General features: G+C 40.7%; 1 protein-coding gene and 1 long non-coding RNA gene across 5 annotated transcripts; one reads left to right on the top strand and one right to left on the bottom strand.

The window, feature by feature from the left end:
* Window positions 1-557: 557 nt before the first annotated feature.
* Window positions 558-5,121, bottom strand: LOC115362553 (uncharacterized). Its single transcript, XR_003928499.1, has 2 exons — window positions 4,943-5,121; window positions 558-621 (listed from the first exon to the last, which is right to left on the bottom strand). It is a non-coding gene; the product is annotated as an uncharacterized LOC115362553 (long non-coding RNA).
* tcea2 (transcription elongation factor A (SII), 2) lies at window positions 4,529-23,751 on the top strand. 4 transcript variants are annotated; one of them, XM_030056515.1, is made up of 10 exons: window positions 4,529-4,772; window positions 10,673-10,735; window positions 13,560-13,665; window positions 13,873-13,972; window positions 15,591-15,748; window positions 17,816-17,872; window positions 19,298-19,452; window positions 19,676-19,822; window positions 20,052-20,123; window positions 23,379-23,751. In XM_030056515.1, exons 1-10 carry the CDS (start codon window positions 4,704-4,706, stop codon window positions 23,385-23,387), a joined length of 936 nt encoding a protein of 311 aa, XP_029912375.1. In that variant the 5' UTR covers window positions 4,529-4,703; the 3' UTR covers window positions 23,388-23,751. The 4 variants fall into 4 exon arrangements, with proteins under 4 accessions (XP_029912375.1, XP_029912374.1, XP_029912373.1 ...); XM_030056514.1 differs by having other exon boundaries at window positions 15,588-15,748; XM_030056513.1 differs by having other exon boundaries at window positions 13,870-13,972.
* The last annotated feature ends 2,815 nt before the right edge of the window (window positions 23,752-26,566 follow it).

Below are 26,566 nucleotides of genomic sequence, written 5' to 3'. Positions count from 1 at the left end.
AAAGGAGAGAAGAAGAGGAGATAGGAGGAAAAGGAGGAAATAGGAGAAGGGAGAGAGGAGAGGAGGTGAGAAGACGAGTGAAGGAGAGGAAAGAGGAGACAAGATAGGAGGGAAAAGAAGGGATAGGAGAGGAAAGACGGGATAACGAGATAAGAGAGGAGAAGAAGAGGGAATTAAAAAGAAAAGGAGGAGACGGAGGAGAAAACACAAGGGAAAATAGGAACGGAGAGACGGGAAGAAAGGGAGAGATAGAGGAGGAAAGATGGAGAAGATGGGAGGACATAGGAGAGGAGAAAAAGAGGGGATAGGAGAGGAAATGGGGAGAAAGGAGAGAAGATGTAGACATGAGAGTAAAGGAGGAGAGAGGAGAGAAGAAAGGAAGTGGAGGTCAAAGAAGATGAGTGAGGTGAGAGGAGATGAGGGAAGATGGAAGAAAAGGAGGGGACAGAATAGAGGAGAGGGAAAGAGAGAGAGAGAGAAAGAGAGAGAGAGAGAGAGGGGAGAAGATCTGTTTGTTTCTCCACAATCAGCTCTTGGATGCTTTTCTCTTTTTCTTCTCTTCTCTTTTCTTCTTCTCTCCATCTTGGGCCACTTTCTGCATCTCAGAGCTTTCCAGGTCCTCTGCAGCACACACACACACACACACACACGAAAGAGGGAGAGAGAGAGAGAGAGAGAGAAAGAAAGAGAGAGAGAGAGGACAATCTCAGGCTCAGCTCTCTGACCCAGCATGTTCCCCCTCCCTCCTTGTGTGAGAGCCCGGAGCTGCAGGAGGTTTCTGGCTGCAGACGTGAAGCTGCAAGAAGCCGAGCGACGAAACATGAAATGTTTTGTGTCTCAAACGTGCAGCCGCTCAGCCGGGCCGAATTTAAATTTAGAGAGAGAGAGACAGAGAGAGAGACAGAGAGAGAGAGAGAGAGAGAGAGAGATAGACAGTTGACCAACAGAACGGGCTTGGTGAGCGGCCACGCAGACACACACCGCTTCTCACAAAACTCACGTCACAATGAAATCTGCTGGAGGGGAAAGTTAATAACCTGCAGCATTTCCAGATCAATAATTTGTCTGTATTGCTGCTCTCTACCTCCAGCTGACAATCCATCACTCTGCTGACGTGCACTGCAAAAAAAAAAAAAAAAATCTCCATCTTAACAAGTTACTCAGCCTCATCTGCAGCGTTCAAATCGTATTTTTCCAAAAAAAAAAAAAAAAAAAAAAAAAAAAAAATCAGCTGGTGAGATGTGATAATCCCGCTTGTTTCCAACGCTGATCAACTTGTTTCCAGAATTTTGTTGATTCAAGTGTCTGATCTTCCTTTTTCTGCCTTGATTCAACACATTTATACTTATTCCCAGAAAAAAAAAAAACATCCTGAGGCAAGTGAAGCCTCATTGGAAACGAGTGGGAGAGAAAAGCAAGACTGCAAGATATACTGACTTGTAAAGATGGAGATTTTTCCAGCATACAGTGGTGTCACTGTTTGAGTCTCTTAATCAGTTCACAGTTAGAATATCAGTCACAAGTTATGTCATCTCTCAATTTCCTGAAATATTACCTAGTTGAAATAAAAGCAGCGGTGTAAAAAAATCTCCTTCAGTAACAGCAAAAAGTGAGAAATTTGAAATGTAGTGGCAATAAAACATCTTTTCAATGTGATTCTGAAAGGATGAGAACATCGATTTGTTGAAGTGGAAAAATTAGAATGACAAAATAAAAAAGCAACAAACAAAATCTAGGTTTTAAGGTTTTTTTTTTTGTTGTTTTTTTTTTTGGGCCAAAGAAACAACTTATTTGAAGCGATCCGCATCAGGGATTTCCTCCATCAGACGCTCACTGATGTTCAGAGATGCCATTCTACATGTGTTTGTACTGCACCGACAGATCAGTCTCACTTCACGTTTAAAGCTGCGTCCACTAAAACTGGAATCTGGACCGTAAAGGAGCGACCGCAACATAATTATATGTATGTGGAACCATTGGAGGTAGAACAATGTGGGAATATTGACCTCATTTAGTAGTGAGTCTGCATGTTTCTGTAATTTCAGTCTGAGTCTGCAGGCCTGGCAAATTACATCCAAACTCAGGGAATATGTCTTGTGGTTGCCTCTACACGCTCCAGACGGCAGAACTGCTCGGCTTTTGGCTCAGATTTGCCCTCTAGTCACACCGGTCATTTTGCTTCTACTTAAGTAGAATTTCAGCAGAATCACAGAAATTCTATTTTTACATTTTGCGTCTCTGTCCGCCCGTGCCCTTTTCCCTCGCTAATACTTTTTTTTCCCCCTTCTCACTCCAGCTTGAGGTGCTCCTGTGAGGCAGGCAGGCATCCAACCCAGCAGGAAAATAACCTGACAACACTGACACCTACAGGCCAGACTCTGTAAATGCAGGCAAGACTCTGACTTCTACCAGAAACGCAAACTTTCTGCTTCTTTTAATTTTTCCTGCTCTACATTTATCTGATGGATGAAGTTGCTAGTTGAATTGCAGAAGAAGCTTTTCCATGCAAAACATAAGATGCAACACTGATTCTCACTTCTTACTTGCTATTATTTCAGGGGGAAAATAAACTTTTGCTCTCGTTTAAGCCATCACAAGAGGGAATTAATGACATTGACAAGAGAGAATAATTCCCAAAAGGATTAATATGGGACAAATACCCCATAAATGGACTCACAGGGTAGAAACTGATGTATGTAGCATTGAATACTTCCATAATTAGACATACTAGGTGGGAAAAAAAAAGAGAATTTCCCTGTTGTGGGAATCAAGGAGAAACCCACCTAACTTTTCATTTACAGAAAAAGCCAATTTTTTCCATATGAATTCATGGTTTACATACACTTATACATGGTGAGTAGAGTTCATTTAACATGAGGACTGGGTCATTTTAAGGGAAAAAAAAAAAAAAAAAACCTACATAAACTTGTATTTTTGTGGAAGTAAAAATTGAGTATGGTCTTTATCCTCGTTTTAATTTACATTTGCATCACTGATTACCTTCCAAGACGGGGAAGATGCATTTTAGGCAAACTGACCTATCTAGTTTCTTTTTTTTTTTGTCTTTCCAAACTTTATTAACTGAATAACACAATTCAGTGCAGAAGAAGATGCATTTCCTCAGTGTGATGACGTCATCCTGTAGTCCTATTTCTAACAGGTGGGGAAAAAAATAGGTGGCAGATTATGGTGCGTTCAGGTGCTCATCGTCAACTTGTACAGCTGAAAATTTCCAAGTGCGTCGCTGGAAATCTGCACATGAAAGGTGGATGAAGTCATAAATATACTCATAATCATTGATCAGGATGTGTGTAAATGACTGGAGCAGTGAGTGGATGCATCAGGAGGCAACACTGATCTGAATAAGTGACTCCTTTATTGTTCATACCTACATCTGTGAGCGTCACCGGTGCAGCTTCTTCACAGCCTAGAGGACATTTGTCTCACACCGAGTCCAGATTCATCGTTTTGAGACATTTTTAAGAATGAAATTTCAAAATTCTCTGATTCCAGCTTTTCTGATGTGAATATTCCTTCAGTCCTCTGTGACAGTAAACTGAATGTCTTTGGGTTGTGGACAAAAAAGACGCTTGAGGACGTCACCTCAGGCTATGGGAAACTGTGACCGATGTTTTCTGACATTTTATGGACCAAACAACTCAACTGATTAATCGATAATGAAAATAATGGAGTGAGTCATGTGACATTTCCAAATTTCCCAGCTGATGAGGACGGCCTGAATGCAACATCAGGCTGTCCAGTTTACCCTCTTTACCACGGGTCTTGACTTTAACTCTGGCTGATTTTTAAAAATTAAAATATGAGTTTTGACAGTCAGCTTTCATTAAATGTATAATCAAATCTAAGCAGCTGACAGAACTGAAAACACCTGTGGCTTTTTTTTTTTTTTTTTTTTTAGCCTACATGGCTTTTAATTGAATTTTAGTTATTTATTTCCTCATTTATTGATGTATTTTAACTTGTTTGCTCTCTTTTAGTATTTTTATCATTTTATCGGGCATTCATAAGCATTCATTCACTTTTTATCTGCTGTTTGGAGTTTTTATTTATTCATTTATTTATCTATTTTCTCCTTTTCCATACATTTTACTACAGCTTTTGCTATTTTGAGTTTTATTTGTTTCTTACTGGTCGTCATCCTGCCTCTGGTGTTTTTAATTTTCAATATTTATATATTTTTTTAGGTTTATTGTATTACTGTGTGAAGCACATGAATTTGTATGAAAGTGTTATAGAAATAAAATCTGATTGATTGATTGACTGAATGATAGGGTGCATAAAATCTGACGTTGTTATAAAGTTTACATTTTAATTATTTTATTTTTTAATTATTATTATTATTATTTTTTAAACTTTGTCTTGATGTGCTACAGAATTAAAACTACAGTTGTGACGATCATTGTGAAAGGAGAAAACGCCCCCCGGAGGCTAATACGGGTATGAGAGGTTTCCACAGGTTTTTGTAGGAGTAATCCCCCCGTGGAACTACAACTCCCAGAATGCCACGGGGCCACACAACAACAGCCGAGCAGAGAAGGAGAGCGGCCGGGACAGAGGAGAGGAGGCAGGCGGCCGAGGAGCTTCTCTCTGCCACATAAATGGAGGATTTGTCCGCCGCGGAGGAGGAGGACTGAAGGAGCGAGAGAAGAGAAAGAAGAGAAAAGGGGAAAAGAAAGAAAAAAATGGCTAAAAACCAGGAAGTGGAGCGCATCGCCAAAAAGCTGGACAAGATGGTGCAAAAGAAAAACACGGTGAGTTCAACTGTCGCCGTTTCAAAGCGCAGCAGCAGCAGCAGCATCCGCAACACACACACACACACACACACACACACACACACACACACACACACACACACACACACACATGCACAGTCATGCATGCACACACATACACACATACAAAGTCAGGTGGTGACCTCTACCTTTTGTACCGGGAGGGGAGAAATTTCTGGAAAACGTGACTGTCTGTTTTTTTCTTCCTCCGCTGATTTAACGGCGTCACTCTCCGTCAGCGCGGCTGTGCGTTTGGGAAATATTGTTTCTTCTCTTTTTCTTCCGTGTTTGGAAACAAAGTTACGAGAGAAATCAAAGCGATTATTGGTCCGCGGGCTGCCAATTACAGCGCCGCTCGCACCGTTTATCAATTAACGATCAGGGGACAAATTAGGGCTCGGTGAGCGCGCAGGGGGGCGTGCGGGACCGGAGCGAGGGGCTCGGTCAGCTGGGGGGGCGCAGAGGCCCGCCGTGTTTGGAAAAAGAGGGGAAAAAGCAGCAGAGTTTGTATTTATTTGATGATTTTTCTTTCTTTATTCCGTTATTTTTTTTACTTCCCACGCGTCATTTCACCCTGACACGAGGCTCAGCTGTGTCCAAACGGCATCTGCGCCGTTTTCACCCTTTATACCAAAGACTAGGGTTTATTTCAGCTGATGCGATTAGTGATATATCACTACTTATTCATCAGACTGATCAAATATTATGTTCAAAAGCAAAGGATGCAGGTGTGTCTGAGCATGAAAAACAGTTTAGTGACATAAATAAATCCAACGTAAAACATTAAAACTGAATCATCCTGCTGAAAGTTACTGAAACAGAAATGAAAAGTAGCCTGCTGTCTTCTGATAGCGGGTTGGAGCATGATCGGATTCTCTCCCCCGCCTCAGATATCAATACATTATCGATGCATGATCAGTAGGCTATACCGCTGCAGATTGTGCAAGTCTGAGAACAGTTTGTAGGTTCTTGTGCACACAGATCGAGCCTCTGCTTACAGGAAAGACACACTAAAAACGAAAGTGCAACTAAAGATACACTCACATTAAAAATAAATGAATAAATGAATATATACATCAGCGTGGGAATGTAACTGATCAGTTCCTTATTGTCTTTATAAATTATATAAATCAATAAATCATCTCCATCATTCTGAGTTCTTTTACACTGATTACACGTACACTTTTACACTTATTTCAAATGTTGTTTTGATTTTGGAGTTTTGAGTCTAAAGCACGACATGTTCCATATGCAGGCATGGCAGCATCAGTGTGCTGAAACTGTGTAGATTATGGATTATGTCAGGATTAAGACCGTAAAGATAAGATCAGTCGAACTGGACCTGAAGGTAAATGTCAGAGTTTCTCAAAAAGGTGACCAAATGAGGTTTCGTCAGTCCACACTAAGAACACGTTTACACACGTTTACAGCTGCAGCTTTTATGAGTTGATGAGAAAAATCTGTAATCTGTAAAGGTCAAGTTTCAGTTTTTTTTTTTTTTTCCAGAGGTCATAATCTCTGTTGACAGTCTCACAGCTTTACAGACGGCTGGTTTACAACAAACAGAACAAGACAGCCTGACTTAATCCTCACAGCGGGCAAGAAACACCACACACACACACACACACACACACACACACACCCCTAACCCTAACCCTAAAAAAAAAAAAAAAAAAAAAAAAAAACAAGAAAAATTTGAGAAGACCCGTAGAAAAGAGGGGAACCGGTCCAGTGAGCAGCAGGTGGACAAATGACCAAAATCACTTTGCAAAAATATGTGTAGACACAGAATGTGTTATAGCACTTTTCAAAATAAGAGTCACAGTTGAGATGAGAGATAAGGGATGAAGGCCAAACTACGAAAGAATAAAGAAGTACTAATAATAATAAATGAAGGTTAATTAAATATATCCAGTGATTTAAGAAAAATAAAAAAATAAAAATATAATCCTCCATAGTTCATTTAGCTGCATGTATGATGAACCCAGATTATTATAATTTTTATTTTTTTATTTTTTTTTTTTTTAGCATGATGTGAAACTACAGCAAACAGTTCAGACCATTCAGCAGTGCTGTTGATCAATAAAGTTAAGTCTGATAACTGACCATATAAAGGCCATTCTGATGCATCAGTTTAAGGTTCGACACTTGATGGAGAGTCCGTCTGTATCAGAATGAACCAATGTGGATGACAACAACAAAAAAAAAAACATTAATAAGTAATCTAAATGAATGGGTGACGTCTTCATCGCCTCCAAAGCGTTCAGCCTCTCTGCAGCCGCAGACGTCGTCAGCAGATGGAGCCTGCCGACTGAAACCAGAGAAAAACAGAGAAAAACAGAGCCGAGGTCGCAGCCTCACAGAACATTCAACTTTTTCTGTTGACTCGTCGGTTTAATTTTAAACAAGAAAGAAAGAGGCTGAATCATGAGTCAGTTCAAGTTCATCAACACAAACCAGAGAGGGTCAACAAGGTGAACTCCTGATTCAAAAATCAGCCTGCATCACTTTTTGTGTCTGTCAAGAAACAGCTGAGAGTCGAGAGTGAGTGTCTGCACAAACAACACGCAAAAAGAAAACGCTCAGAATCTGGTCCATGTTCAAATGTCGGTGCAGGAATTCTGACCAGTTGGATTAATAATAATAATTAATAATAATGAATTGTCTGCCGTCCTAAAGGCTTTATTTTTCCACCGTCTGGGGTCCAACTGACTAATCAGGAATTTTTTTTTTAATCGGTCCGATATCGAGCTGGATCTCCTCAGCTGGTTGTTGAAAAACGGGCTGCAGTGTAGTCAAACGGGACACGTGGACCCGTCAGATCACGTCCATTAAAAGTTCTGGTTATTGCCACCAGACGGGCTCAGATTCTTATTATAAGTGTCTGACAACATCATGGAAAAAGCTGGAACAGTTAATCGAAAATATTATCAAAATCACAAATTGCCCAAGAGCAATATCCACATCACAGAGGCTGTGTTTCGTGTTTTTGATAAAGGTAAAATGAAACCAAATGTTGGAAGTAAAGTTTCATGGTGCTACAAACATGCTTTAGTCTATGAATATATATTTTACAGATGTAAGGAAATATGTTTATTTGATACAAAAATTACATTATCATCATTTGAACAGATTCTTCAGTAAAAATAAAAATTGTGATGCAAATATTACTCTTATCAATACTGTGAATCAGATCGCTATCACTTTATGAACATATAAATTAACTGCAATGTTTTTGTTCTTTTTTTTTTATGACCATATTGTTCAGCCTAGCTCGCCACAACTTCAGTGTCTCCATCTGACAGAGCTAGTCGGCTGTGTGGTGCGTCAGAATTCAGAAATGTGCAAACACAAACTGTTTCTCAACGCTTTTTCTCAAAAAAAAAAAAAAAAAAAAATAGATGACATTAATCTTCACGTTCTGCAGCCGCTCCAAACCCAGAAGCTCCTCCTGGCTCTTCATGCAAAAACTCACCTCTCGCGAGATTTTAGAGCGAGACTTGTCCCTGAATGAGACTTCGGTCATGGTGGTAAAACTGTCTGTCCCTGTACGGATCCTTATAATAATAATAACAATAATAATGATAATAATTTGGACCTTTACGGTGATATGAACAGCTGTGTCAGTGGACGTGATGTGAGGGCCAGCTCGTCTCGTGTCGCAGCTGCTGGCTCGAGCGTCCTCGTTCGGATCCCAAAAGGTGGAAAAAAATCAAATAGGGCCCAGGTTGAAAACAAAACAAATTCTTTTCGCCTGTGCCTCTGTCTCTCTGCACATGGTCTTCCCTGTCTCTCTGCCTCTGTGTGTGTGTGTGTGTGTGTGTCTGTGTGTGGCTGATGTGGCAGCGCTGGTCATCGTCCAGCTTTTCTTCCCTGCTGGAGCATCGGCGCTCCACACTGGGAACATTTATCTGTCTCTCTGGTTCTTTCTGCTTTCGTCCTCTTACACCAGATGTCTGTCCCTCCTCCTCCTCCTCCTCCTCCTCGTCCACCCCGTCCTGCACCGTGGGTGTGTGTGTGTGTGTGTGTCAACAGGAGGGCGACATCCTCCATTTAAGCTGCACCGGGCGAGCGTTTTGTGTGGAAATTCACTCATTCAGCCTCGACTTCAGTTTGGAGAGACACTGAGGGGGAAGCAGATCCTGTGCCGAGTATCAGGAAACCAGAAAATTTCATGACTATACAAAAATTGAGCAGGAACAAAATAGAGGACGATAAACAGAAAGACGCCAAACAAACTCGGTTTACCCAGTTAAAGTGGTGATTTATGATCTTGGGTTTTTCCCGGGACGCTGTAGTTTTGTGTTGAAGACTGAGAAGCTGCAGATTCACTCAGATGAAGTTTTGCTTTTAGTTACCGTATTTCCCCAATTAATCTCCCGGGCGTTTAATATGCAAAATCAACTTGGACCCCGGGCGTTTAAAAGAACCAGGCGGCTCTTCGCTGCAGGCCTTTATTTATTTTTGCACAGACCTGCACCAGGCCATTACTGTGATGACAGGTACTGTCCAACATATTTACAGGCGGTCGATTTCAGATTACGGTACACCCTTTTTTTTTTCTAACGTTAGCTAGCGCTCTTATTTTGACAGAAAACAGAAGTGCAGCACAGTTATTGTGCGGCTAACTGTTTACTTCTGCAAAAATAAGGTGAATATCCTTATTTTGGGTTTACCTCAATATACAGTTGTCCCTCGCTATATCGCGGTTCACCTTTCGCGGCCTCGCAGTTTCGCGGATTTTTTTTTTTTTTTTTTTGTGCAATTTTTTTTTTTTTTTTTTTTTTAACAACAGCGCATTGTATTCTGCGTCTGGATTGGCTAAGGGACTGTAGACCATTGTCAGTCAATCTCCTCCGTGCCGTGTCTCCTGTACAGTACAGAATGCGTTCATTCTATAATACTGGACTTATTTTTCTACGAAGGTTTGAACTTTGAGAGTTTAAACAAGAGAGAAGTTACAAGAGAGAAAAGTGAGAAAATGTTAACGCCTGTCTGAGAAAAGTGTATAAAGTGTGTAGTGAGGGCTTTTACAGCCTTAAAACATCTAGAATAATTGTAAAAAATAAAGCGGACGACTTGGCGGATTTCGCCTATTGCGGGTTATTTTTAGAACGTAACTCCCGCGATAAACAAGGGACCACTGTAATGCAAATAATCGCCCTGGCGGTTATTCGGGTGGGCGTTTAATACGCAAAATGGGTGCAGACCCCAGGCGTTTAAAAGAACCAGGCGGCTATTTGCGGCCGGGCGATTAATTGGTGAAATACGGTATGGACTTTATTCTGCACGTAAGAGGTTATGAATTGAAACAGAGACAGACAACGTTTCACATCAGCAAAAAGCTCCACAAAACAATGCAGGACTCACCAACATTCAGCACATTTACATGCAACACGTTTACTTTAGTAAAAAGGTTATTCCTCATGTTTCTGAGATGGCATGCAAATAGAAAGCTGGTTAAGGGATTAAGAGAAACCTGATTAACACAGGTCAGTTTCTGCTGGGCTGTGTAAACCTCGTACTCACATCTCTGAATGTCTTTTTAGATGTACACGAGTAGGGAGAGACAGATTAGGATTATACACCTGGGAGATTATAAAAGTCACGTCTGTTCCACATGATCGCTGACGAAAGCTTCATTTTATGTCATTTAAGAAAATGTAAGAAAACTAAAATCTTCTCCTGCAGCCTGCGTCACTAATTCACTGTCTTGTCTGATTCCCCTGCCTTCATCTCTGCCTCACCGTAATCTGCTCTGTGTCGTGCATGTAAACGCAGAGATTAAATCTCATGTTCTTTAATGCAAAACGCTGCGGGCCTTTGCTCTGTGCAGTTTCCTGACGTGCGCGCTTGTCCTCGTGTGTTTGTGTCCGCAGGACGGCGCCATCGACCTGCTGAGGGAGCTGAAGAACATCAAGATGTCTCTGGAGACGCTGCAGGTGAATCTGAGAGAGCTCCACCCCTCCGCCGCCTCACTGCGGCGTTTGGAAATCGAGCGCACCTTGAGTGGACTTGACTGCCGCTCGCTCACTGTTGCCTATTGTTGTTTTGGTACGGTGCAGGGTGAGGGACAAAAAATTAAGAGAGAGGCTAAGAGAGATGGCTCACACGTCAGCTACTTCCATCGTTATCTCCGGGAAAAAATGTGGTTAACCTCGGAAGCTGACGACCAGCCAAACCAGTAGCCGATCCAGTGGGTTGCTACAGAGTGAAGTCCCGCCCTTCCGCTTCCGGTACATGGGTCCTCAAAAGCAAAAAGTTACCGGTGCGATTCAACGGGTAGATAAAAATTATTTTCTGGCCCCGTTTGAATTGTGCCATGGATTTCACATATGTTGTTTGTGATATTTAAAGAGAATTTTTCACTACAATTTAGTGCGAACAATTTTGATAATGTGAGGTTTTGTGTGAGCCCGCTTTGTGAACTACAACTCTTCGCTGCTCTCGACGCGAGTGATATCCGTCACCACCCGCACTGGTCAGCTGGAGCCAGCGAGTCCTAGTCCTCTTATCAGACGGGAAACGATAGAAATTACTGCCGTTCCAGCTGGAATGTGGACAATCGGGAACAAAACACACCAGCATCTTGACTTGAATCACATCATCGCCCTTTAATTAGTATTAATGATGTGACGTCACATACGCGACACAGCATGTAGTCTTTCTAATTGTGTTTTCTCAACAGCATTTAACTGAACAAAGGCGCAATAAACGCTCAAACTCTTGACATGATAAATTAGCATATAAGCCTATAAACAACATTTGTGTAATCCATGGCATAACGACTGGGGGGTTCAGAAAATAATTATTTTCTGTTCATTGAACCCCATTCATTTTTTTCGCCTCGAGAGGTCCCATGGGGGTCCACCGGAAGGGGCTTGACTTCACCACTCTATTTGCCTCTGGAGCCAGTAACCAGATCAGCAGCTGGCTTCAGTAAAGACAGAACCTCCTCCGACTTCTCCGTAGTCTTGATTTCGTCACTTTTCCTGCGTCATACAAAGGGACTTGAAGCAGCAGCTGTGTGCAGTGCAGAAAACAAAGCAACAGCGCAGACGGGCTGTTCCACTGTCAGCCGGCTGGAAACACCTCAGGGTGCGATGAGAAACTGGGATGTGAAAGAGCCACAGAGGAACTGCTTTATGCTTTTGTGGATACATTAATGTCGGAAGAATAGTCGCTACTTTTGTGAGATTTAAACAAGTCTAGCAATTTTAGATTTACCTCAGGTCTCAGTTCATTGACAGTATAGTGTCATTATGTGTTATAGAGATGCACTGCAAAAAGTCAAATCTTACCGAGATTATTTGTCTTATTTCAAGTAAAAATGTCTTATTTCTAGTCAAAATATCTCATTACATTTAAAATAAGACATGATCAGCTCAGAAATAACTTGTCTTTAGACAATTTTCACCTCTTTCAAGTGAAAATTTACTTGAATCAAGTTAAAATTTGCTAGAAAAAAGAAACATTCTGCCAATGGAACAAGCAAATTTTTACTTGTGTCACAAGTACAAATTTGCTTGTTCACTTGTGTACATTTTCACTTGAAACAAGTGAAAATTGTCTAAAAACAAGTTATTTCTGAGCTGATCATGTCTTATTTTAAGTGTAATGAGATATTTTGACTAGAAATAAGACATTTTTACTTGAAATAAGACAAATACTCTTGGTAAGATTTTGACTTTTTGCAGTGTGGTTTTATTTGACAACACACGAAAAAAGGAAAATCCACTTGCCTTTGCTCGTTGGTGCCGTCTGTGTCCAATGTGAAGTTGTCAGTCTGTCAGTCAGAGAGGATCCACATTTAGAGCCAGAGGTCAGAATGTGTGTTGTGTTAAATGTGTTCAAACAAAAAGCCTCATGTCGTTTTATCTGTAGACGAGAAAATGCCTCAATGCAGTTCAGTTTCAGGGGCCGAGGCGGGTTCTTATTTCATACCAGAGCTGCTGGTGGAAGTGGGCCTCTGGTCAGCTGCCTCCAGAGATGCTGTATATGAGCCGCCTCCAGGGGGCGGTGTAGGTCACTGCAGCTGGGCTAAATGGAGTCAAATAAACAGCAGTCAGTGGGACTTTTGGGGGCATTTTTCTCCCTGTGCCTTTGTCAAAATGACGTGATGCTGCTGGAGAAAATACTCCATTTCATTTTATTTCACTTAGATGAATGAAATCTAGAAGCGTTTAGGAGATTTTTTTTTTTTTTGTAACTTTGGTTATGCCACAAACCAATACCACATACCTCAGTGCTGGTATAGGTCGATGGCAAGTTAGTGCTTGATTCCAGAAGAGGAGATGATGTTTTTGCAGCAGTAGCACTGTCACAAAGACATAAATAAGGTCATGCTAAAATTAAAAGCCTAAAACGAGAGCACAAACAGGGAAGATAATTACTGTACAAAATAAGACGCTCTTTCCTATCATGGATTTCATATGAACTTGTATTTCTGTCTTCATATATAAATATTGGGTCTTTAACCTTGACAGTGACTGTCCAGTTACGGATCAATATTTGCTATTAAATGTTATCATTTTATAGCATTTAAACCCACTGACGGCCGTAGATTCTGCTGTTTAGCTAGTGCTCAGTGCTGCCCCCAGTGGACAAAAAACTGTACTGTGCTCTTTTCTCTCTCTCGCTCTCTCTCTCTCTCTCTCTCTCTCTCTCTCTCTCTCTCTCTCCCTGTGTGTGCATGTGTGTGTGTGTGTGCGTGTGTGTGTGTGTGTGTGTGTGTGTGTGTGTGTGTGCGTGTGTGTGTGTGTGTAGTCGACCAGAGTCGGGATGTCAGTGAACGCCGTGAGGAAGCAGAGCTCAGATGAGGAAGTTCAGACTCTGGCCAAGTCCCTCATCAAGTCCTGGAAGAAACTGCTGGGTAGGTGTGTGTGTGTGTGTGTGTGTGTGTGTCCTCCATGATACACTCAGTTAGCATTTCCTGTGTAATGCACTTATGTTATCCTCCATTATAACTGCAGTTGGGTTAGATTTTTCTCCTTATTTTCAGTGGAGAACCAACATATTTGTGTGTGTGTGTGTGTGTTTGTGTGTGTGTGTGTGTGTGTGTGTGTGGTTCCTCCAGCAGATGGGTCAGATGGAAAGGGGGAGGAGAAAGAAAAGAAGAAGGAGGGCTCTCCTGTGAGGTCGTCATCCACCTCCAAGGACTCCGGCAGCAGCGAGAAAAGGTCAGTCAGTTTTACAGTCAAGACTTAAATCTTATTATTATTATTATCCTTTTGTTTGTTTGTTTGTTTATCTTTTATTATTTTCCTTTATTCCTTCAGATTTATCAAATTTAAAAAAAAAAAAAAAACTTGAGGTGTGGGAGTTGCTGAGCTTTTAGGGAGTTTCTTTGCTTCTTTCTCTCAATCATTCATTAAATTTAAATGGTTCAGTGCTTGGTTTTATTTTTGTTTTTGTTAATGTCACTTAGTATTTCTGTGGCCCTCATCACTGCATTATAGTTTTTTTTTTGTTTGTTTTTTTTTTGAAGCAGCACCTGTCAGTCACCAGGCCAGAGTCACCCCAAACAACCTCACCTCTTCTCAGGGACACTTATTTTGAAAGTCGCCACGGGGGGACACGTTAGAGGAAGTGAAATTAGCTCGTGCACACGAACCCTGCAGCTCTGCGGGCTGGCGGGCGGCGGGTCGCGGTCGGGCCGATTTGCATGGAAGTGGGCGGGGCTTGCGTTGTTATGTAACCGACCACAAGACGAGTCAGAGGAACTGCATCTGCTGCCACTTCCTCATCGGCCTCACCAGCCCTGTGTACATTATTATTATTATTATTATTATTATTATCATTATCATTATTATTATTATTATGTTTTTGTTTTGCTGCTTGGGTCAAGCCAGTCCTGTGTGGATTCTTAAACGTGATTAATGAAGTGCAGATATTACAGTTGGTTATAGTTGTTTAATTTATAACAGTGTAATAAACTCAAGACCTACCTTTTTAGTATGGCTTTTAACTAAATTTTATTTTACTAAATTTTATTTATTTATTATTTTTAACCTTTTAGTCTGGTTCTTAACTGAGTTTTATTTATTATTTATTTACTTATTTTTTTTATTTATTAATTTATTTTACCGTTTTAGACTGGTTTTCAATTGAATTTTATTTATTTGACTATTTTTACCATTTTAGTCTGGCCTTTAACTGAATTTTATTTATTTTATTACTTTTATTTTTTAGATATTGACTGAATTTTAATCTATACAGTCATCTTATATTGATTATCTTCTCTCTGGTGTTTCCTCACTTTAAAGCGGTGAGTGTAGGACAGCGTTTCCTCAGTGTTCTTAATTCCTCAGTGTTTTTAAATTTGGGTGAGTGTGTGTGTGTGTGTGTGTGTGTGTGTGTGTGTGTGTCTGTTGTTTGTTGTATTGTTTTTATGTAAAGCACTTTGGGATGCTCCTTTTGTATGAAAAGTGCTCTGTAAATAACGTTTGATTAATTGATAGTTATTTAAAAAAAAAAAAAAAAATCCAAAGATTTTCTGATTGCAGCTTCTCTAAGATCACAAAATGCCTTTTCTTTTCTTCTTTCATGATTTTATTTTTCTTTTTGTGCTGCTAATTAGACTAAAGAAGCAACATGAAGACAGCACTCCTCACCTCCCATCACGCGTTGGCTTTGTTTTACACCTTTTATTGACCAAATGATTAATTGATTAATTGAAAAAAATCCATGTATTCATCATCAGTGAAAATAATCCCGAGTTGCAGTCCCAGATTAGTGATTTCCAACATTTCTGGGAAACACCTCTCTCTCTCTGTTGTTCCTCCTCCCCGTCAGCAGCAAGAAGTCCGAGTCCCCGCCCACCCCGACCTCGCCCACCACCCCGACCACGCCCACCTTCACCTCCCGCTTCACCTCCTTCCCCCCCGCCCCCGTCACCACCGACAACGTCAGGACCAAGTGTCGAGAGCTGCTGGTCGCCGCGCTACAGACCGACGGTGAGAGCCGAGCGCCGCCGAGAAAACTTCACCAGATAGTCCACAGAGAATTTATCGATTAGAGAGTCAGGGATTAATAATCTGTTATAGTCACTGATCAGGTCAAAAATTCCAGGTTCAGTGAAATCAGTCAGATGCCAAATCAGACAACTTTAAAAACAACTACTAGGCTTCTGTTGTTACTACTACTACTGCTACTACTACTACTACTACTGCTACTACTACTGCTACTGCTGCTGCTGCTACTACTACTGCTACTACTGCTACTACTACTACTGCTACTACTACTGCTACTACTACTACTACTACTGCTGCTGCTGCTACTACTACTGCTACTACTACTGCTACTACTACTGCTACTACTACTGCTACTACTACTACTACTACTGCTACTACTACTACTACCACTACTACTGCTACTACTACTACTACTACTACTACTACTACTACTACTACTACTACTACTGCTACTGCTGCTGCTGCTACTACTACTGCTACTACTGCTACTACTACTGCTACTACTACTACTACTACTGCTACTACTACTACTACTACTACTACTACTGCTGCTGCTGCTGCTGCTACTGCTACTACTACTGCTACTGCTGCTGCTGCTACTACTACTGCTACTACTGCTACTACTACTGCTACTACTACTACTACTACTACTACTACTACTACTACTACTACTACTACTGCTGCTGCTGCTGCTGCTACTACTACTGCTACTACTGCTACTACTACTGCTACTACTGCTACTACTACTGCTACTACTACTACTACCACTACTACTGCTACTACTACTACTACTACTACTACTACTACTACTGCTGCTGCTACTACTGCTGCTGCTACTACTGCTACTACTACTACTGCTACTGCTACTACTGCTACTACTACTACTGCTACTGCTACTACTGCTACTGCTACTACTACCACTACTACTACTGCTCCTACTACTGCTACTACTACTGCTACTGCTACTACTACCACTACTACTACTACTGCTACTACTACTACTACTACTACTACTACTACTACTACTACTGCTGCTGCTACTACTGCTACTACTGCTACTACTACTACTGCTACTGCTACTACTGCTACTACTACTACTACCACTACTACTACTGCTCCTACTACTGCTACTACTACTACTACTGCTACTACTACTACTGCTACTACTACTACTACTGCTACTACTGCTACTACTACTGCTACTACTGCTACTACTACTGCTGCTACTGCTACTACTGCTACTACTACTGCTACTACTACTACTACTGTTACTACTACTGCTACTGCCACTGTTACTACTTATACTGCTACTACTACTAGTACTACTACTTCTTGTACTACTGTTACTGCTACTGCTACTACAAGTAGTACTGCTGTTGCCACTGATATACGATCACTACTACTACTACTACTACTACTACTACTGCTACCACCACCACTACTGATGCTGCTGCTATCATTAACTACTACTGCCAACATTACCATCACCACTACTATCACTACTACCACTACTACTACTACTATTATTGCAATCCCTACTGCTGCTACTATTTCTACCACTACTACTGCTATCATCACCACCACCACAACTAAAACTACTATTACTGCTATCACTACTACTGCTACTACTTCTACTGCTTCTATTACTACTACAACTATCAGTACTACTACCACTACTGTCACTACTGTTACTGCTACTGCTGCCTAGGTAACACAGTACAGTTGATAGTAGTATTACAGTATCAGTTCAGCTCTATGGTGTTGACCAGCTCTCACATCAAATAATGAAGTAATCAACTAAACTGCATCATATCTATCATATACTACGAATACTGTTATTACTACTACTGCTACTTTTACCAATAATAATAAGAAGAATAAGAATAAACGTTTTTGTGTAAAAATTCAACTTATTTTGTCTTTTTGGTGTAGAAGTTGTTTTTCATTTTTTTAAACTGTGATAAGTGATTTCACTTTCACTTGTTTATCCTTTTGGATTTTAGTGTCTGATGGTCCATAAATAAAATCTATTTCTGCTTTCTGTTCCAGACGACTACAAGACCATCGGAGTCGACTGCGAGCACCTGGCCGCTCAGATCGAAGACCATATCCTTTTTACCATCATTTCATCGTTTTTGTCTGTACTGAACACATCCGACTGCAACACACACACACACACACACACACACTGCAAGTCTTAGTGTGTGTTTACACTGCAGGGTGTGTTCTAGCTCTCTTGCCTCTGTGTCTTTAAGGATATGAAAGGCAGTGTGTGTGACTTTGGTAATTTTATTTGTACAGCGCTTTAATCAGAACGTTAACAAAGTGCTTCCCGAGGAGGAATGTGTAAACAAAGCCCTTCAGAGGCAAAGTCATGTTTGACGAGATTGGTCAAATATGAAGCGTGCAGTATGTAAGACTACTGAACATAAGCTATAAAAAGTTGTTTTTCATTTTCAGACGCACACGGCTTGAACCATTGAAGCACAGCCATTAAGTATATAAAGGAGGGGCAGTTTTTACATTTTAAAGCAACACAAACTGAAACTCTGAAGACAAGGACTGTTTAGAGTTGAGGCTGACAAAAAAAAAAAAAAAAAATAGAATAAGCATTTAATTTACTTGCAGCTCATGCCGAGCCATTAAGGGAACCGTGTACTCCTAACCATTAAATTAATTTTTTTTTCCATGTATTTTGCAGTTGAGTCCTCACTTTAATCGTTCCAGCAGCTTTAAAGGAATACTCCAACATTTTGGGCAAAATACCCTTTTTCTGAGACGAGGTGTCTTTCAAATCCACGTGATCCACTGTGTAAATCACACAGCTTTTTCACTTTAACACAGCCAGGCTAACGACTCCCATAGACTTCCAGTATTTATGCTAAGCTAACGGGAAATGCTACCTATAGGAACTAAACCGGTGGACTTAAAGCGGTGAAAATGGCAATCGAACATCTTGTGTCAGTCTGAGGAAGTCGTAAAAAAAGGTTAGTTTGCCCAAAATGTTGGAGCATTCCTTTAATTGACGGCACCTTTCGTCACAGTCCAGAAAAAAAAAATGTTTTTTTTTTTTTTTAATGGGAGTCAGGAGAAACTCAAATGGAACCAAACAAGCACAAACCGAGGAAGAATGTGACCGTTTGAAATCAACTTTAGCATCACTGGTGTCCGTTAGTATACCGGCAGTTTAACCTCCTAACCTCTGCTGCTTGATTTTAAATTCTAGCAGAGATCCTGAGATTTCCAGAGATCCCAAACACGAGCTGCTGAATCCCAGGGAAATTTGTTTAAAATGATGCACAAGACATGTAGATCTTTTCTATTTGATGTGATTCTGCAGCCATAAAACAACGGCGTCTTGGCTTTGAATATTTCACTCAGGGAAGTTTAAGGGAAAAAATAGAGTTTAATGAATTAATTTATTTGACATCCTTCGTTGTGTAGTAGTGTAGTGTGTAGTGTGTGTGTGTGTGTGTGTGTGTGTGTGTGTGTGTGTGTGTGTGTGTTTTCCTTGACCCCCCTCCTGGTCACTGATCTACCAGGAGTTCAAGTCGACAGACATGAAATATAAAAGTCGTCTGCGAAGCCGCATCTCCAACCTGAAGGACCAGAAGAATCCAGACCTGCGCCGCAACGTCCTGTGTGGCAACATCTCCCCTGAGCGCATCGCCACCATGAGCGCCGAGGTCTGTGTGTGTGTGTGTGTGTGTGTGTGTGTGTGTGTGTGTGTGCGTGCATACCCTTCAGAATAGGCCAACATTCATGTAAACAGTTGATAATTGTGATGATGTGTGGTTAGGGTTAATTTGCATCTTTTGTTGGGCTGTTTGTCAAATGAAATGACTGTGTAAAACTGTGTGTGTGTGTGTGTGTGTGTGTGTGTGTGTGTGTGTGTGTGTGTGTGCGCAGGAGATGGCCAGCGCGGAGCTGAAGCAGATCAGAGAGGCTCTGACCAAAGAGTCGATCAGAGAGCATCAGCTGTCCAAAGTGGGAGGAACAGAGACGGACATGTTCATCTGCAGCAAGTGCCACAGCAAGAACTGCACATACACACAGGTACACACACACACATACACACACACACCAAGAACAGTACTCACACACACACACACACACACACACACACACATATAAATAACTGCATGCAGGTGTGTTGCCTGTCATATTCCCTAATGAGTCACAAGTGTTTTTTAAAAGTTATCACACTCTGGCCTGACAGATTTCACAGTGAATATTTTATTTAGTTTTTTATTTTTTTTTTTGTGATATATGTGTGTTTTTACAGGTGCAGACTCGCAGCGCCGATGAGCCCATGACGACTTTTGTGTTGTGTAATGGCTGTGGAAACCGATGGAAGGTAAACCGGCGTGCTGCTCAAAGGAACGATGCAACTTTTTAAAATAAAATCCAGAAAGATTCAGGAGCAGGGATGAGGTGGAAAACTCCTGTCAGCTATTCATACTCAGTGTTATATATTCAGTAACAGGCAATGCTGTACATGAGCTGTGCGTTCTTATGAAGAAAAGCAAAACCATCCGTTTCATACGTGACACAGAGGAAAACTTTCACTAAACACCACAGGCCTGCGTCATACAATTGAACCTGAAATACGTTGATTTGATTTGAAAGTTTTATTTTGAACAAACAAAAAGAAAAAAAAAACAACAACAGACAATGAAAAGTTTGTTCGTTAAATTTGTTTTTGTTTTTTTTAAATATCTACAGGATGGCACTGTGAGGTCAGACGTAATTTCAAAAATGTTGCTCAAACAAATAAGCCTCATTGGCTTTTTATTGGTAAAAGGAAAACACACGTCTAACCCAATTAAGTTTCCGGGCCGAGGTGTATTTTTTTCCCCCCAGAAATTAAGGATCTTGGTTCCTTGTGGTTCAGAAAATACTACCAGTGGCAGAGAACTTGAATTTACATGCTGAACTTAAACGCACCAGCAGTTTGGTGCGTTTATTTGCTCATAGCCACAATGTGGAGGAGAAAGGCCTGTCCTGGAGGTGCTGTAGTTCTGTGACCTCGCCACAAGATGGCAGCAGAGAATAACACTTGGTAGCTCCCTTACTTGGCTGTCTCCTCCTCTTCCTCTTAGTTTTCCTCCTTCCTCACCCCTCCCCTTCCTCTCTACCTTTACTCTCACCTTCTGTTCACCCTCCTGCTTTTGTTTATCTTCTCACCCTCCCCCGTCGGTTTTGTTTCTCCTCTTTCCCTCTCTCCAGCCTTTCTTTCTTTCTTTCTCACACATCCTCTGTTTTTTCACCCCCTCCTTCTCCCTCTGTCTTGTTTACATCTTTTACCTTCCTCTCTGCCCTTTTCACCCCTCAGCTCCTCCCCTCCTCGTAGTTTTTCCTGTTCCTGCCTCCTTCCTTTCTTCCTTTCCTTCCTTCTTTCCTTCCCTCCCTCATATCTTCAGCCTCCCTGCCCCCCTGCCCTTATTTAGCTCAGGCCTCTAGGTCAAGGTGAAGGGACTAATTTGAGAAGCTAATGGTTTGTTGGAGGCCTGTTTCTGTTGTATAAGCGGCGTGCTGAGCCGGCGGCGGGCTGCACCAACCTGCTTTAACTCCTAATCTCTAATCTCAAAATACTAAAACTAGGTTTAAAGTATCTAAGCCTAGTTTTAAAAGCAGCTGGCGACAAGGTACCAAAGATAAATTTAACCCCAGTTTAGTCGCTCCAAGATTAATCAAATTAGTTCTGAATCGTTCAGTCAGTAATTAGATTAGCTCAATTAATTGTCTGATTTAAGATCAATGTACGATTCTCAGGTTGCCTTCCTTTTCTCTGTTCATATCTTAACAAAATTAATACTTTCAATTTTTTTTTGGCCGCTGGTCAGACTAAAGAAGACATTTGAAGACCTCACTTTGGAGTCTGATCACTTCCCATGGTACTTTGGTGTTGTTTGGATGTCTTTCTTCTCCCTGGCGTCCTTCATTGCAATCGTATTGTGTTCCTAGTTCAGGAACTTCATTGTTAAAGTCCTCAGTTGAAGCTTCGGCGTCCTCTCTTGGTCCGACATTGTGCGCTCTTTCCGTCGCTCTCGGACGCCGCAGGGGAACCAGCTCAAGCACCTCCGGTTCTCCAGAAACGAACTCGGGTCCGCTCCTTCAGCTCCTTCTGGGAGGTTCACCAGCCTCAGGTTGTTCAGGCGGGGTCTCATCTCCGTGCCAGTTAGTTTTTCTTCCAGATCCTTCAGACTTTCAGCTGCATCCTGTAACCCAGTTTTTTCGTCAACCACCGCTCGTGTCGTTCTTGTCTCTTCAACGGCGATTAGTATCCCTTGTAATCCTTTATTGTCCTTGTTATTTCTTCATTGACCTCCTCTTTGCTCCGCTGCCTCCGGGTAAACTTCGATTGCGTCGGTACTTTCCCTCTGTCGTTTGCTTGTCTTTCCAGTTTGTAGCGTCACTGCGATAAGAGCTCCTATACTCGGCAAAAGTGGGTCTGCAAAACATATCAGGATTTATCAAGAGTTGTAGTGGTGCAGGTTTGTGTGTCGTGTTTCTAGCTTGACATAACCGGAACAATTGACAGTGAAAGTAATCTTTTGTTAGTTCAGTTTCTTGAGTAAAAATTACTTTAGAGTGGGGTTAGGTCGTGTATTTTTGTCCGAACGCGACCCGAGCCCCAGATTTTGCTTCTCCTCCATCACTAGGTAAACATTTTATGCCTGAAATAGCCTACGTGTTGCCTTCAGTGTTGTCATGTAAACTCCAGCACTCCACAGAAAGTTGCCCAGAACAAATAGCATGTCCATCACTTTTCACTAAAATAACACCGACGTGACCAAACCCGTCCCGAACACGGACATTACTTCTGAATATTTGTCCAATCCCGTGCTCAGGTCAGGTGTCCACACTCTAATTTACTTAATGGAGCGCCACCTTCAGGAAAATCAAGGGCGTATTATCTGTCAGACGCCTTTGATTAGAGCCAGTTCATGATCCCAGCCTGATGAAGAAACTGAAAACAAAGTTGTTGTCATGAATCTCTGCTTGGTGGGTCCACTATTGTGGACGTAAAATATAAGGCGGCTGGTCTGCACATTTTTAGTGAAAGTTTTGCCCTCAAAATCGAAAAGTTTTGAAGCAAGAGCTTATCGCTGTCATTGCCAAGAACGACTCCAGTCCCTTTCACACAAACGTAATGGCCTCGTCGCCGTAAATCACTACAAAGTATTAAAATAAAGCTTGATTTTTAGGTCCAAATAGTCAAAAAAGAAAATGTTTTCCTCCCCGGTCGTTTCCTTCCCCAGCCACAGTTTCAAAGAACCCCTATTTCAAGATATTTTTTCATACATAACTCAGTGCATTAGTTGTGAAATTGTTGTAAAAAGTTGGAAGGCTTTTAAAACTTGGAGAGCACAAACTTTCACTTAATGCTAAATAATTCTCCAAGTTGCTTTTAACACGCAAAGACATAATTCCATCAATAATTGTGAACAAATTTTATTTCCGGACCCTGGAAATGTTTTATTTAGTCTCTGTTGTCCATTAGTTTTATCATCATTTTATAATTGCTAAAAATGATAATAATCACCAGCCAAAGATCCAACTGCTGCATTGTTTAATTCTTTCTTTATTTCTTTTTCTTTTTTTCCAGTTCTGTTGAAGACGAAGCGTGTGGAAATCATCCCTTCATGAAATGATTCGCCTGAAGTGAATTGAATTTGGATTTAAAAAAATAATAATAATTTAGATTTTTTTTATTTTTTTTATTTTGTTTTGTATATTTTCTTTTTTATATTTAAATATAATCACAAGCCTGTAATATATTTGGAGTAAACTATGACATTTAATGTAGTCCTTTTTTTGTTTTGATATATTTTGTATGGAGCACTTAAAAAAAAAAAAAAAAAAAAAAAAAAGTTGAATCCCTGATCTTTGTAGAAGAAGCTTTGGGCTCGCTGTGACGTCCCCCGGAGGCGCTGGGAATAGTGGATGTGCCTTTTTTCTCACCGCCGCCTTTAGTTTCAGAGTAAAAGCTGCTGTCGGCTTGAAACCACATCGAGGTCTTTTTCTTCCTCTGGCTTCAAGTTTCCCTGCTCATTTTTCTGTTGCAACCTGATCATGTAATTTAAATAATAATAATAATAATAATAATAATATGCATATATACCGATATATGGATGTTGATGAGAAAATGAGAATCTTTTTTTTTATTTCTTCTTCTTCTACATTGATGAAAAAAGCTCATTTTTGCAAATGTGTGGTGTTTTCTGTTTATTTAAGGTTAACTCTTCATCAGGAAATAACCTCCAGTGTCTTTCACAGTCAGCCAATGAATGAAAGGAGGGAATTATTCAAATTATCTGGAAAAATTAACAGGCAGGTTTTTTGTGTGTGATGGTGTGGTTTATAGAGGTCAGGTCAGGTTTAGGGTGTTTATGTGCCATAGAACAGAATGGAGTTCAGTTCACACACACACACACACACACACACCCTTTAGAGTCCTTCCATCCTTTCGCTCGGACATAGAACTCCCTGGTTTTGTGTCGGCCAACATGTCTTCCATAGCATCACCATAACAACCAGGCGAGCGTTGTCTGACTGTTACCTAGCAACAGGAGGGTGGAGCCAACATGGCTGCCGCTGAAAGTGCAAAGAGTCGCCCCGCGTTGGAAACGAAGTCACAAAGTGCTGAAACATGCAGAGTTTTAGTTTGCAGAATTAAAGATGAACATATTTTTAGTTGGATTTGGGTTTATGTTTTTGTTTTTTTGTTGTTGAGGTCAGACGGAGCAGAAACGGAACAGAGTGTGTGATGAAGTTTTGGATCAGAAAAACTCTAAACCTGGGCTTCCACTTGTGTGTGACAAACACCATAAACACCACCTGCATGTCTCAGTGTTAATCCTTCAGATTATTGCTCCCTGAACTCCCCAAGTTCAGGTTTAATTAATAAATAATTCTATTCATGCACCAGATAAATAGATTTAGATAATAAAAGCCAACTTGGTTCAGAAACCGACAAACTTCCTGGAGAAAGTGAGGAGTAAATCTCACAATTTATCCAGTAAAATATTGTTTTTGCTTTAGCCTTTGCTATATAGGAATCTTCGATGTGTACATTTATATTTTTTTCCATTTATATCCTCTAATTACGAGGTAATTTGAATGAAGGAGTTCCTTGACACACGTTTGAATTTTGTAGAGCTGCTTCCACACAATCAGTAATAATGATAATAACGAACAATGAGAATAATAATTTACACTAAAAGTCTGTAGAACATTGATTGTCTCCAGAAATGTGAGGCTCCAATTTTCTTTCTTTTTTCTTTTTCTTTTTTTAATATCTGTTATTTTGTTTAATTGTACACTGAGATTATGGAAAGATATGGGTTTTGTTCAATTGTTTCTATTCCATGGAAAACTCATAATTTTTTTTTGTTTTTTGTTTTTTTTGGGGGGGGGGACATAAATGCCTCTGTAAGGAAGCCTTGTTTCAGTTTGATTAAAACCTGGTGAAAAGAACAACATGCCGTCTCTTTATTTCTCCATTAACACAGTGCATTTTACTTTTTAAAGATCCAGACTTTCTTGAATTATTTGAGTTTGAAGTTTGGTGACGTGAAGCAGCAGAAAGACGAAATTTAAATTAAAAAGACTTTCTTGAATTATTTGAGTTTGAAGTTTGGTGACGTCAAGCGGCAGAAAGACTAAATTGAAATTAAAAAAGAAAAGTTTTGAGGACTTCACCCAGAATTCATGAAACATTACTTTGGTAAATTCAATTTCAGTCATTTTGGGCAAATATTTTGAAGCTGCAGCATTTCCAGGGTGGTTCCTTGCCTTCAAATTGTAATTTTAAATTTTAATATGTTATACATTTACTATGTTATACATGCAAATATTGGCTTATGCAGCTCAGAGTCTTGAACTAACTGTATACAATTTCAGGAGACTATGGGAAGCCACAGGGTTGGATTTTAACTGGGGAAATATGTGGGGAGATATTCAGGAATCATGATGAAAAACTCTTGTGTTCAGGCTCAGTAAGAAACCCAAGTTGTTGTTTTCCAAATGAGGCAGCTAATGTGAGCCGGTCGATGGAGGCGGTGAAAAGTGTCGAGAAACCAGAGCGGAAAAACCTCCTCTGGTGTTTGTTGTGGAAACACAACAGAGCCTTTTCCATCCACGACTGTGAGAGAGAGAGAAAGAGAGAGAGAGAGCAGAGAGAGGTAGGGAGAGAGAGAGAGAGAGAGAGAGGTAGGGAGAGAGAGGGAGAGAGAGAGAGAGAGACTTTCAAGTTGTTATTCAGATTCCTTAAATCGCTGAAAAGTAAAAGCAGAAATACAATAATACTGCAAAATTCTACAAAATACAGTAAAAGTCAAAAGTCCTGCATTCCTTCATGAAGTAGAAGTACTGTTCCTCTGCTGGTATGTGACTGCAGTAGAAGTAGAAGTACTGTTCCTCTGCTGGTATGTGACTGCAGTAGAAGTAGAAGTACTGTTCCTCTGCTGGTATCTGACTGCAGTAGAAGTAGAAGTACTGTTCCTCTGCTGGTATCTGACTGCAGTAGAAGAAGAAGTACTGTTCCTCTGCTGGTATCTGACTGCAGTAGAAGTAGAAGTATTGCAGTAAAAATCTCCTGCAGTAAAAGTCCAAAGTGTCTCATGTCAAATGTCCTGGCAGTAAAAGTGACTGAGCTCCTTTTTCCAAACAGTAACTGTGTTAGCTGGGATCTTTTCCATGCAGTTGGAAAAGGAGGAGAGAACACGCTGCACACTACATGCTTTTAAAGGGGCATTACACTCAACTGAAGTGAGGACCCTGTAGACTCTGCAT

This window comes from Myripristis murdjan, chromosome 7 (assembly GCF_902150065.1).
Source record: "Myripristis murdjan chromosome 7, fMyrMur1.1, whole genome shotgun sequence".
Lineage (NCBI taxonomy): Eukaryota > Metazoa > Chordata > Actinopteri > Holocentriformes > Holocentridae > Myripristis > Myripristis murdjan.
The sequence above is the reverse complement of the archived record's forward strand: the minus strand, read 5'-3'. Positions and strand labels throughout refer to the sequence as shown.

Coding starts and splice junctions, on each gene's coding strand:
- tcea2 (XM_030056512.1), top strand. CDS start 4,704: ATGGCTAAAAACCAGGAAGTGGAGCGCATCGCCAAAAAGCTGGACAAG. Junction 10,736..13,559: donor TGTCTCTGGAGACGCTGCAG/GTGAATCTGAGA, acceptor GTGTGTGTGTAG/TCGACCAGAGTCGGGATGTC. Junction 19,823..20,051: donor AGAACTGCACATACACACAG/GTACACACACAC, acceptor GTGTTTTTACAG/GTGCAGACTCGCAGCGCCGA.